The sequence below is a fragment of the Marmota monax genome, unplaced genomic scaffold (assembly GCF_021218885.2).
Source record: "Marmota monax isolate L192 unplaced genomic scaffold, Marmota_monax_Labrador192_F-V1.1 WCK01_AAM20220418_F8-fsc00010, whole genome shotgun sequence".
Lineage (NCBI taxonomy): Eukaryota > Metazoa > Chordata > Mammalia > Rodentia > Sciuridae > Marmota > Marmota monax.
In genome coordinates this window covers 19964340-19979108 of record NW_026692321.1, presented here as the reverse complement: position 1 = coordinate 19979108, position 14769 = coordinate 19964340, and the positions used below count along the sequence as shown (strand labels likewise).

General features: G+C 35.8%; 1 protein-coding gene across 1 annotated transcript in view; it reads right to left on the bottom strand.

Annotated features, from left to right (window-relative positions):
• Babam2 (BRISC and BRCA1 A complex member 2) overlaps positions 1-14769 on the bottom strand; it is a 404038-nt gene that overhangs the window by 307047 nt on the left and 82222 nt on the right. The window contains exon 4 of the mRNA XM_046441540.2: positions 12168-12262. Coding sequence (XP_046297496.1) covers positions 12168-12262 — 95 coding nt within the window. The remainder of the gene's footprint in view (positions 1-12167; positions 12263-14769) is intronic.

Genomic DNA, 14769 nt, shown 5'->3' with positions numbered 1-14769 from the left:
AAACAAACAGAAATCCTAGAAATGCAGGAAGCAATAAACCAACTTAAAAACTCAATTGAGAATACTACCAGCAGAGTAGAACACTTAGAAGATAGAACATCAGACAATGAAGATAAAGTATTTCAACTTGAAAAGAACATAGACAGCTCAGCACTGTTAAGAAACCATGAGCAGAACATCCAAGAAATATGGGATAACATCAAGAGACCAAATTTAAGAGTCATTGGGATACAGGAAGGGACAGAGTTTCAAACCAAAGGAATGAGCAATCTATTCAATGAAATAATACGAGAAAACTTCCCAGACTTGAAGAATGAGACAGAATCCCAAATCCTAGAAGCCTACAGGACGCCGAATGTGCAAAATCATAAGAGACCCACACCCAGACACATTATAATGAAGATGCCCAACATACAGAATAAGGAGAGAATTTTAAAAGCTACAAGAGAAAGGAAGCAGATCACATTTAGGGGTAAGCCAATCAGGATAACAGCTGATCTTTCAACACAGACTCTGAAAGCTAGAAGATCCTGGAATAACATATTTCAAACACTGAAAGAAAATGGGTTCCAACCAAGAATTGTGTTTCCAGCGAAATTAAGCTTCAGGATGGAAGATGAAATTAAAACCTTCCACGATAAACAAAAGTTAAAAGAATTTGCAGCTAGAAAACCATCTCTTCAAAACATCCTTGGCAAAACATTACAGGAAGAGGAAATGGAAAATAACAATGAAAACCAACAGTGGGAGGTAGGACAGTAAAGGGGGGGGAAAATAATCAAAGAGGAAAACAAACCATGTTTAGTAACAGAAATAAACAAATATGGCTGGAAGAACAACCCATATCTCAATAATAACCCTAAATGTTAATGGCTTAAACTCACCAATCAAGAGACACAGGCTAGTAGAATGGATCACAAAACAAGACCCAACAATATGCTGCCTACAGGAGACGCATTTGATAGGAAAAGACATACATAGGCTGAAGGTGAAAGGTTGCGAAAAATCATATCACTCATATGGACTTCTGAAACAAGCAGGAGTATCCATACTCATATCAAATAAAATAGATTTCAAGCCAAAGTTAATCAAAAGGGATAAAGAGGGACACTACATACTGCTTAAGGGAACCATACACCAACAAGACCTAACAATCACAAATACATATGCCCCAAACAATGGTGCAGCTATGTTCATCAAACAAACTCTTCTCAAGTTCAAGAGTCTAATAGACCACCATACAATAATCATGGGAGACTTCAACACACCTCTCTCGCCACTGGACAGATCTTCCAAACAAAAGTTGAATAAGGAAACTATAGAACTCAATAACACAATTAATAACCTAGACTTAATTGACATATATAGAATATACCACCCAACATCAAGCAGTTACACTTTTTTCTCAGCAGCACATGGATCCTTCTCAAAAATAGATCATATATTATGTCACAGGGAAACTCTTAGACAATATAAAGGAGTAGAGATAATACCATGCATCCTATCTGATCATAATGGAATGGAACTGAAAATCAACGATAAAAGAAGGAAGGAAAAAGAATACATCACTTGGAGAATGAACAATAGGTTACTGAATGATCAATGGGTTATAGAAGACATCAAGGAGGAAATTAAAAAATTCTTAGAGATTAATGAAAACACAGACACAACATATCGGAATCTATGGGACACATTGAAAGCAGTTCTAAGAGGAAAATTCATTGCTTGGAGTTCATTCCTTAAAAAAAGAAAAAACCAACAAATAAATGATCTCACACTTCATCTCAAAATCCTAGAAAAAGAAGAGCAAAACAACAGCAAAAGAAGTAGAAGGCAAGAAATAATTAAAATCAGAGCTGAAATTAATGAAATCGAAACAAAAGAAACAATTGAAAAAATTGACAAAACTAAAAGTTGGTTCTTTGAAAAAATAAACAAAATCGACAGACCCTTAGCCATGCTAGCGAAGAGAAGAAGAGAGAGAACTCAAATTACTAGCATACGGGATGAAAAAGGCAATATCACAACAGACACTTCAGATATACAGAAGATAATCAAAAATTATTTTGAATCCTTATACTCCAATAAATTAGAAGATAGTGAAGGCATCGATAAATTTCTTAAGTCATATGATCTGCCCAGATTGAGTCAGGAGGATATAGACAACCTAAACAGACCAATATCAATTGAGGAAATAGAAGAAACCATCAAAAGACTACCAACTAAGAAAAGCCCAGGACCGGATGGGTATACAGCAGAGTTTTACAAAACCTTTAAAGAGGAACTAATACCAATAGTTTTCAAGCTACTTCAGGAAATAGAAAAATAGGGAGAACTTCCAAATTCATTCTACGAGGCCAACATCACCCTGATACCTAAACCAGACAAAGACACTTCAAAGAAAGAAAACTACAGACCAATATCTCTAATGAACCTAGATGCAAAAATCCTCAATAAAATTCTGGCGAATCGGATACAAAAACATACCAAAAAAATTGTGCACCATGATCAAGTAGGATTCATCCCTGGGATGCAAGGCTGGTTCAATATACGGAAATCAATAAATGTTATTCACCACATCAATAGACTTAAAAATAAGAACCATATGATCATCTCGATAGATGCGGAAAAAGCATTCGACAAAGTACAGCATCCCTTTATGTTCAAAACTCTAGAAAAACTAGGGATAACAGGAACATACCTCAATATTGTAAAAGCAATCTATGCTAAGCCTCAGGCTAGCATCATTCTGAATGGAGAAAAATTGAAGGCATTCCCTCTAAAATCTGGAACAAGACAGGGATGCCCTCTCTCACCACTTCTGTTCAACATAGTTCTTGAAACACTGGCCAGAGAAATTAGACAGACGAAAGAAATTAAAGGCATCAAAATAGGAAAAGAAGAACTTAAATTATCACTATTTGCAGATGACATGATTCTATACCTAGCAGACCCAAAAGGGTCTACAAAGAAACTATTAGAGCTAATAAATGAATTCAGCAAAGTGGCAGGATATAAAATCAACACGCATAAATCAAAGGCATTCCTGTATATCAGCGACAAAGCCTCTGAAATGGAAATGAGGACAACCACTCCATTCACAATATCTTCAAAAAAAATAAAATACTTGGGAATCAACCTAACAAAAGAGGTGAAAGACTTATACAATGAAAACTACAGAACCCTAAAGAGAGAAATAGAAGAAGATCTTAGAAGATGGAAAAATATACCCTGTTCATGGATAGGCAGAACTAACATCATCAAAATGGTGATATTACCAAAAGTTCTCTATAGGTTTAATGCAATGCCAATCAAAATCCCAACGGCATTTCTTGTAGAAATGGAGAAAAAAAATCATGAAATTCATATGGAAAAATAAACGACCCAGAATAGCAAAAACAATGCTAAGCAGGAAGTGTGAATCAGGCGGTATAGCAGCATGGTACTGGTACCAAAACAGGCGGGTGGACCAATGGTACAGAATAGAGGACACAGAAACCAATCCACAAAACTACAACTACCTTATATTTGATAAAGGGGCTAAAGCATGCAATGGAGGAAGGATAGCATCTTCAACAAATGGTGCTGGGAAAACTGGAAATCCATATGCAACAAAATGAAACTGAATCCCTTTCTCTCGCCATGCACAAAAGTGAATTCAAAATGGATCAAGGAGCTTGATATCAAATCAGAGACACGCCGTCTGATAGAAGAAAAAGTTGGCTACGATCTACATACTGTGGGGTCGGGCTCCAAATTCCTCAATAGGACACCCATAGCACAAAAGTTAATAACTAGAATCAACAAATGGGACTTACTCAAACTAAAAAGTTTTTTCTCAGCAAAAGAAACAATAAGAGAGGTAAATAGGGAGCCTACATCCTGGGAACAAATCTTTACTCCTCACACTTCAGATAGAGCCCTAATATCCAGAGTATACAAAGAACTCAAAAAATTAGACAATAAGAGAACAAACAACCCAATCAACAAATGGGCCAAGGACCTGAACAGACACTTCTCAGAGGAGGACATACAATCAATCAACAAGTACATGAAAAAATGCTCACCATCTCTAGCAGTCAGAGAAATGCAAATCAAAACCACCCTAAGATACCATCTCACTCCAGTTAGATTGGCAGCCATTATGAAGTCAAACAACAACAAGTGCTGGCGAGGATGTGGGGAAAAGGGTACACTTGTACATTGCTGGTGGGACTGCAAATTGGTGCAGCCAATTTGGAAAGCAGTATGGAGATTTCTTGGAAAGCTGGGAATGGAGCCACCATTTGACCCAGCTATTCCCCTTCTCGGTCTATTCCCTAAAGACCTAAAAAGAGCATGCTACAGGGACACTGCTACATCGATGTTCATAGCAGCACAATTCACAATAGCAAGACTGTGGAACCAACCTAGATGCCCTTCAATAGATGAATGGATAAAAAAAATGTGGCATTTATACACAATGGAGTATTACTCTGCATTAAAAAATGACAAAATCATAGAATTTACAGGGAAATGGATGGCATTAGAGCAGATTATGCTAAGTGAAGCTAGCCAATCCCTAAAAAACAAATGCCAAATGTCTTCTTTGATATAAGGAGAGTAACTAAGAACAGAGTAGGGTCGAAGAGCATGAGAAGAAGATTAACATTAAACAGGGATGAGAGGTGGGAGGGAAAGGGAGAGAGAAAGGAAATTGCATGGAAATGGAAGGAGACCCTCAGAGTTATACAAAAGTACATACAAGAGGAAGTGAGGGGAAAGGGAAAAATAATACAAGGGGGACAAATGAATGTCAGTAGAGGGGGCAGAGAGAGAAGAGGGGAGGGGAGGGGAGGGGAGGGGGGATAGTAGAGGATAGGAAAGGCAGCAGAACACAACAGACACTAGTATGGCAATATGTAAATCAATGGATGTGTAACTGATGTGATTCTGCAATCTGTATATGGGGTAAAAATGGGAGCTCATAACCCACTTGAATCAAAGTGTGAAATATGATATATCAAGAACTATGTAATGTTTTGAACAGCCAACAATAAAAAATTTAAAAAAAAAAAAGAAAATCTAGATTCAACCATCAAGGCATTTTTGATAAACAGAAACTCACACATTAGGTCAGTTGAACTTGTCTGCACTCTTTACATTGTTCTTGGAGGCAGGGACTTTCTCTTCCTGCCATTTTTTTTCTACCTACATCCCTATGAGACTTGACAAATCTTAGAATATTATAAGTTAAAGAAGTCAGACAAAAAGGACAGGTATTTTATTATTGTACTTACATGATATAGAGTGGTTAAAGTTATAGACACAGAATGTAGAGTGGTGGTTTCCAAGTTCTAGGAAGCAATGGGGAAACGGGGAAAGTAGGGAATTATTGATTAGTAGGTAAAGAGTTGTTTTAGTACAAAAAGAATTACAGAAATGAATGGTGGTGATGTTCACCCAACTTTACGATGTATTTAATACCACTGAAATAAATGGTTAAGATGGTAAATTAATGTGTATTATGACACAATAAAAAAACAGAAGAAAAGGTGACAAAAGAATGACAGGGACATATAATATATATGCAATTTATGTTTATGGGGGATAGAATATGACCAGTGAAACCACGAAAGATTTATAGATAATAGTGGAAACTTTTCTGAAATAAAGACTTGACCAGGAAGATAGCAAGACCACCCTGTATTCCAGAAAAGGTCTATCACAATCAAGCCATGCTCCCAGACAAATTTTGCAGACTTGTTGAGTCTTATTAATAAAGATAGAATCCTGTGGGCATGCAGGTAGGAAAAGAATGGCAGAAAGGGAAAGTTCCTACCTCCAAGAACAACATCAGGAGCGCAGACAAGTTCAACTGACCTAATTTGTGAGTTTCTTTATATTGAAGATGACTTGATGGCTGAAATCTAGTTTTTCACATTCCTTCATGGCCAGTGGAATATGAGAAGCATAAGGCAGAGAAAAGGAAAGGAATTGGGACAATCCCTAGTCTAAGGAAAAAAAATTAAGAAAAACTGCCTTTTTTTTTCAAACAAAGGATTTTTGCGGGGGCAGGGTGCTAGGTATTAAACTCAGGGCCTCACGCATGCTAGGAAAGTGGTCTACCACTGATGTACATCCCCAGTCCTAACTTTGAATCTATATTTATGATATTTTAATCCTTCTGGGTGTCATTCAAAAATGCTACTTATCTAAGACTTTGAAAAATTATTAGTGAACTACTTGATATTCTTTCCTGATACTCTTATGTATGTCTATATTTATAGAAGTGGGCAACATTAAATACTTAAGTATTTTCAGAATCAAAAAAAAAAAGTAAATATAGATTCAAAATAATTCCTGTCAAAATTCCAGTTAGATGTTTTGTAAACACTCACAAGTTTATCCTAAAATTCATATGGAAATGCAAGGGACCCATAAAAGTCAAAGCAATCTTGAAAAGAAGTTGAAAAATTCACACTTTCCAATTTTAAAACTCATTACAAAGTCACAGAACTATAAGTGTACACAGAGGGATCAATGGAATAGAATTGAGAGTCCAAAATAAATGCTCACATGTATAACCATTTTTGATAATAGAGGGTTGACAAAAAAATGCCAAAAAAATTCAATGAAGAAAAGATAGTCTTTCTAATGTGCTGGGACATCTGGATATCCACTTGCAAAACAATTAAGTTCATTGCCAACCGCAATCACATCCAAAAAGTTAAAACTCAAATGTGGGGTTGGGGTAGGTAAGAATAGTTACTTTAGATTAGATAGAGGGGAGTGAAGGGAGCAGGTAGAAAGGAAAGTAGAATGAATGAGACATTATTACCCTATGTACATACATAACCACACGACAGATGGGAGTCTAATCATATATAACCAGAAGAATGAGAAATTATACTCCATTATATATGATGTATCAAAGTACATTTACTGTCATGTATAACTAATTTTAAAATTTTGTAAAAATTTAAGAAAAGGGATACACCTCATTTTCTCCCAGTTTCCAAAGAAAAGTTAACTCAAAATGGATCAAAGATTTAAATATAACAGCAAAAATTATACAACTTTTAAAGGAAAGCATAAGAGTAAATTTCCATAATCTTCAATTGTATAATGGTTTCTTAGATATAAAACCAAAAGCACAAGCAACAAAAGCAAAACTTAGCTTAATAGACTTCATCAAATTGAAAGTATTTTTTGACACTTAAAAGACACTCCCTTAAAAAAAAAAAAAACCTATAGATAGGGAGAAAACTTGGCAAATCATATGTGTGATAAAGTACTTGTACTCAGAATCCATTAAGAAATCTGAAAACTCAATAATTAAAAGCACAAATAAGCTGGGCATGGTGGCATATGCCTGTAATCCCAGTGGCTCAGGAGGCTGAGGCAGGAGGATCATAAATTCAAAGCCAGCCTCAGCAACTTAGCAAGGTCCTGAGCAACTTAGCAAGACTTTGTTACAAAATTAAAAAAATAAATAAATAAAAAATATTGGGAATGTAGCTCAGTGGTTAAGCACCCCTGGGTTCAATCCCTGGTACCAAAAAAAAAAACCCAAAACAAAACTTCAATTTAAAAATAAACAAAGCACCTGAATAGACATTTATCCAATGAAGATACAATAGCCAATAAGTACAAGAAAAGATACTCAACATCATTAGCCATCAAGGCAAAAAACAAATCAAAACCACAACGGAATACTGCTTCACACCCACTAAGAACAGTATTATTAAACACACGGGAAACAAGTGTTGGTGAGGGGTAAAGAAACTGGAACTAATGCACTGCTGGTGGGGATACAAAATGATATACCATTTTTAAATATTTATTTTTTAGTTGTAGGTGGACACAATACCTTTATTTTATTTTTATGTGGTGCTGAGGATGAAACCCAGTGCCTCATGCATGCTAGGCGAGCACTTTCCTCTGAGCCACAACCCCAGCCCCATGAGACACGATTTTGGAAAACAGTTCTGGTGGTTCTTCAAAATGTTAAAACAGGGTAGCCACTTGTAAATTGCAAGCCTGAAGGATATAACCCAGAGAAATAAAAACATGTCCATAAACAGCAGTAGTTATAATAACCAAAGCAAGGAAACAACCCAAAATGTCCATCAATTGACAAGTGGAAAATGAAATGTGGTACAGGCATACAATGGAATATTATTTGGCAATAAAAAAAATAAGTGTTACATGCTACATTGAAAGCATCATGCTAAGTGAAGACAGTCAGCCATAAAGAATCATATATGATATGATTTCATTTACACAAAATTCCCAGAATAGGCATATCCACAGAGACAGCATACAGATTAGTTGTTGCCTAGGGTGGGGAGGACAGGAAAAGTGGGTTTAGGGTTTCTCTTGGGGGTGATGAAAATGTTCTAAAGTTGTAGTGACAGTTGCACAATTTTATGAATATACTAAAAACCACTGAATTAGACTCTTTAAATAAGTGTATTGTAAGGTATATAAATTGTCTCACTAAAACTGTTATTTTTTTAAAGTAGGGCTGTCCTCCAAATGGAAAGTGATACTCACTGGAAATAATGGCAAGCAAAGGCAACCACCCAGGCTAGGGATGCAGCTCAGTGGCAGCGCACTTGCCTAGCATGTGCAAAGCTCTGGGATGGCTCCCCAGCACCACAAAAAGAAAGGAAAAACAAAAAGACAAACAGTCTTCTGTTGGAGAAGTTTCTACAAAAGATATAATTCAGTCAGTGGTTGCCAATTAACAGTTCACAGACTAGAACATAAAAACAGTCAAGAAGGGTTGGGGTGTGGCTCAGCCGTAGAGTGCTTGCCCAGCCTGTGTGAGGCCCTGGGTTTGATCCTTAGCCCCACATAAAAATAAATAAATAAAATAAAGGTATTGTGTTCAACTACAACTAAAAAATAAATATTCAAAAAAAATAGCCAAAAAAATTTAATAGTCCTTGGATTTCCAAAGGATCTAATTCCAGGTCCAGTGGAGTCCAGGAAGATTTATTTTAACAGGCTTCCCAAGTTATTCCAATATACGTCCAGAATAAGGAATCAATGAACCACTAAGCCCTTATTCTATGATTTTTTGATTCTCTGGTGGCTATGAGGCATTATCTCTACATTAGGTATTTGTCTAGTGTTTTACATTCATCTGAAAATCTTGAGTTCCTCAGTGGAACTTGATAATGATTCTGAGTTTAGAAAGAGGTGACTTCATTCAACATCGCAACCCTGCACATATTTCTATAAACCTTATGTATGCCTTTTACTTATAATATTTCAAATCCTCTTCCTTTTTTTTTTCTTTTTTTTTCCCAGGGAGAAACAGCAGGTTTAAACAAATTGGTCTATACAAGAGATCACATATATTCTCTAAAACTATATTTCTCACAGTGGGCCACACTGGAGAATCCATTTTTTTCTCAAATATTTATAATTTAATAGCATATTTTACATTTAAAAAATCCAGGTAGGGGCTGGGGTTGTGGCTCAGTGGTACAGCACTCGCCCAGCATGTGTGAGGCACTGGATTCAATTCTCAGCACAACATATAAATAAGTGAATAAAATAAAGGTCCATCAATGTCTACAAAAAAATTTTAAATGCAGGTAAAATATCGTATTATTATTAATAAATATTTCAGAATCAAATGCAAATTTTCATGGATTTTCAAGATAAAATCCAGACACTTCAAGGAAATCCTATATTTGCCACAGAACTACTTGGGACGACACTCCCAGATTCTAAGGGTCATATTCATTCCCTTCTGCAATGTGTAGTTCAGTAGAAATGTCTAAGGCCTTCTATTTCCCTCTCCATGGGTGATGAAATATGTAATCCCTCTTTATTCAGAACCATATGTAGAAAAGCAGGTTATCAGTCACTGTGCTGAGAGCACTTCAAGAAAAGGAGGAAAGTATGAACTAAATCCAAGAATTAAACCATAATTGTTGAGAGTTGAATGAACAGTCTCTTCCAAGGTGAGCTGTGCTCAGGTAGTGTCTGCTGGGGAGGAGGCCTAATGGTTAAACCTGTCATGGCATTTTAACCTGACAGATATCAAGAGTAACTTCCCAGGCTATTTGGACATCACCCAGCTAGCGGGGGTGTACTTTGCTTGCTTATCCAGGCCTGCCCAGCCCACTGACCCACAAAGAAGCCTTAAGTAATCCTACCTCAGGCCTTAGACTAACTATCACTAAAGAGTAAGTGTTTCCCTACATTTACAATCTGTCTCTTGATCCAGTGCTCTGATTTTTCAGCTGTTCTTTTTCAGTTAATTTTTTTTAAATGTGATAACCATACTCAGGGACAAAAACATCAAAAGAGTACAATTACAATATCAGCTCTGACACAGAATTATATAAATCATGTAAATTCCTCAGCACTAAAATAGAAGAGTGAAATAAGATGAATCTTAAGGTCTTTTCTTTAAATTCTACACCCACAATATTTGCCAATACTGAAGATATGCACTACAAATTATAAAGACAATTCTAAAAAAAGAAGTTGTAAACACATCTTTCACATCTTTTCTATCGTAGTGTTCCCTCCTACATCATTCTAGCTCAAAGCCCCTTCTCTCTGTCCTGGATTTTTATAACAATCCTCAATTATAGTCTTCGATCGCTCCTTAATCCATTATATTGACCACACTGCCATTAGGAGAGTCTCCTATCATTTCCTTCAGTGGCACTTAGTCCAGCATTCACTGTACTCCACAATCTTGTCCCAGTTTATCTCACCCTTTTTAGCCCTTTCTTATATCAACTTCCATTTCAGCCAATCTGTCAGCACCTTTTTCTGCAACACATTACACAAACCATGGCTTCTTCACATTTTCTTATGTCGTCCCCCTACCTGAAATAGTCTGCCACTTTTCATTTTCCCTTTACTTTTCATGAATAAGTATAAACCTCACCTATACTGCAAAGCTTCTCTGACCACCTTCTTTAAATTCCAGGGGCACTTAGTCTGCGATACATCTTTGGCATCTAGCATATGTTTCCCTCCACTGGGCAGATTTAAGGCAAGAGAGGTTGATAGTGATACTTCTGCCTCATCTTCTGGCAGGTAAGCATCTCAACCTTAATATGGAATGAATATATGACCCATGGCCTCTAAAGGGGCCATATTTGACTTACAGTCTATTTAAAATCAAATAAAATAAGAGCTTATATTCAATTATTAGAAATTTTACAACATACCCATCCTACTCTAGCCAATGACATTTTTATAGCTATGTTCTAAATTTTAAAATCATTCTTCAAGTTTTGGTTAATGATTGCCCTTTAATAATAGGAATGACAAAGGGCAAAGATTTTAAAGTCATCAAAACATTTAATTACACAACTTTAATGACACAAAAAAATTCCAGAAAACAAAACTAAGAACACAGTTATAAACAACAATTAAACCTCTGATAGTACAGATATCACAACAAACTTAAATTTGACAAGGGAAAGACAGTCATTTTGTCTGGTTAGAACCTTTTAAACAAAATGGCACGTGTCTTCCTCCATCAGCCATGCAAAACACAACTTTTATATAAACCTCATGTGCTCTGCTAAGTGCCACCACCCCTTATCCTGACAAGGAATATTGCTGCTTTAATTCCAGAAACATTTTATTTCAACTACAAAGATTTTGGTTTTGCTTAGTAAAGACCACTGAAACTGGTCTTTACCCTTTTTATAAATGAAACTGAGATAATACACATACAAATCCAAATTTGCCACTTTCACTTCTACAGAGAGAGAGAGAGAGAGAGAGAGAGAGAGAGAGAGAGAGAGAGCCTCTTTAAAAGCCAAGAAATACTCTCCAAACCAGCCCTGGGATGAAGTGTTAGTAAACATTAGAAAATTGGTTGCAGGCATAAAATACCACGTTGAAACAAAGAAAATGTTTTCAATATGTCTCCCTAAAATGAAGTAAAAGTACTTTAACCAATATGCTGGAGATTTTCATTGATTTGAAATCATCTGAAACTAAAACTTCAATGAATAAAAATCTCTTCTTTAACTATTTTGGCACCTGAAGAGTTATACTTATTTCATGATATAAAGAAAAGTGGGGTGGGCAAAAAATTCACATTTGACAAATGTTATCTGTTAGGCAACTGTTGAAAGCCAATTTTGTTTTCTTTTCAACCAAAAAATAACATCTGAGTGAGCCTAAGTACTCACGTGCAGAGCCGAGGGGTCTGGCAGGAACTCAGCATCCTCTCCAAAGATAAAATCGGGGGGCAGCTCTGGGTATTGGGCATTGAAAATGATATCCCCTGAAATAAAAGAAAATGGAAGGCCTTTCTTATTTCCTTGTTAACATATGGATGTTCTGAAGAATGTACCAGAAAAACTTCCTAAAGAAATTTAAATGTATAAGACCAATACTTATGAAAGATTAATTCTTCAAATAAAAGAACTGGTATCTTCTTTTAAATTAACATTCATAACACACAATCAAAAAAGTTAAATACACTGTGAATATAAATACCCAAGTAAAAAAGTTGAAGCCGCCCCATCCAAAATACATGCTGATTCTTTTTATAGGAAACATTACTGTCCAATCAGTGCCTGCTAATTAAGAAGCTTTTACTGAAAAACTGATTTGGTATAAACATAGTCCATGCCTTACAAAAAATTAAACATTCATACCTTTGTATAATGGAAAGAATACTTGTCTTGGAATAAAATGAATGTAAATAAAACTCTTTTATCTATTAGCTCAGAGATCTTGGGCAAGTTTCAACTTCTTTAGACTTCAGTTTCCTCATCAGTGAAAGGGGAATACAATAGTACTGATATCACAAATTTGTTATGAGAAGAGAAGAGATATCTAGTTTATGTCTAGAATAAGTACTCAACAAGTGAAACAGGAGTACTAGTATGCTTGATAGCAGTAGTATTTTAAATGTAAGACTAATTTCAAACTCTAATTAGCAAATTTGTGTTCTCCTACCTCTTATTTCTTTCCTGTCTCCTTCTTTAACTCCTTTTTTCCCTTTATTCATCAGAAGATTCAGTCCTCATCATTTTGCTAAAACTAAGATTAGTTCATGGACAATTTAATACCCATTTGGGGTTTCAGTGTGTCAGGGTATATATATTTGTATAAGTGCACATAAACCTCTGAACACGTGCACACTACAGTTTATAAGTCCAATCATTTTTATTGTTCGAATGATAAATCTACATAATGATATCCAAATTTAAACATTCAGACTTCAGTTCTAATTTGAGCCCTTAAATCTCTATGTACTAGGCATTTCAATGTCAGACTCAGCGAGCATAAAAACGTGATTATGTCTGTCCCTGTTCCCACCCCTCTTCCTCTAGCCAACTACCCTCACCCTATTGCCAGGGAGAGCACTATTATTCCTTAATGACCCATGCTGAAACTTACACACACAACATCTATACACATACACACACACACATACACACACACAAATACACACCCACATACACACATATATATAAATAAAACAAGTTATCTCTTTACTCCCCCCCCCAAATGAGGATTTTTTTCCTATAAAGACTTAAACTTTGCTTCAGTACTTATGAAAGACACTAAAGATCAAAGAACCCTGCTATTAAAAAGCTGGCAAACTAAAAGAACTCAATCATATTCTCTTTAAATGGCATCCTAGTACTAGCTGCCCTCCAGCCTATAAGATACATTATCACCAAGTAAGTCTTCTTAAAGTATTATTTTATCCCAAAATTTCCTAACTCAGAACACTTCAATGATTCTCTAATGGCAAATGAAGTAAAGGCAAACTTCTCAACCTTTTTTTTTTTTTTTTTTTTTTTTGGTATCAGGGATTGAACTCAGGGGCACTTAACCACTGAGCCACATCCCCAGCCCTTTTAAATTTTTTATTTAGAGACACGGTCTGGCTGAGTTGCTTAGGGCCTTACTAAGTTGCTAAGACTGGCTATGAACTCACCATCCTCAGCCTCCCAAGTTGCTGGGATTACAGGTGTGCACCACCAAGCCTGGCTCAAACTTGTATTTAATACCTCCAAAATATGTTCCTATCTATTTATCCACCCTTCTCTCAATCAACAAACCATAACAAATCTTCTTTCCAGTTGGTAAGTTTCACTGAATGCCCTTCAAATGCTAAAACACCCAGGAGAAATGTTCTCTCCTCTTGCTCAGTTCTTACCATCCTTTATGAGCCAGCTCATATTACCTTCTCTTGCACAAAGCCTTCCCTAAGAAACCTGGAAAACACTGATCATTGTTACTTCTTGAATTCAATAAACAGTTTTATCATACCCCACTCAATTGAGTATTTGATTATAAATTCTCTTTTATTGTTTTACTGTTGAATTAATTTTTTAAATCATAATAAGCACAAGCTACATATGAGGAACTGTGATACACACTGTGTAAATACAAAGATACTTATTGCTCAAAGAGCTTATATTTAATGAGGAAAATAAAACATATACACAAAGACTGGGTGTATAGATCAGTTGGTAGAGTGCTTGTCTCATATGAACAAGGCCCTAGGTTCAATCCCCAGCACCACAAAAAAAACATACACAGCACTACAAGGTAAATACTTTTGTTTTCCTAAACATACTGTAACCATCCAAAAACCAAGCATTCTTACATTCATCTCACGTCTCTGAGAAAGCAAAGCAAAATACTTATAGATTATACTTAAAAACTGTTCAAAACATGAATGAAATTCATTCTTTGAATTGAATATCTAAATACTAAGAAAATCTAAAATAAAGAATAAAGAAAGCATGACATTAAAATAATTGAAAT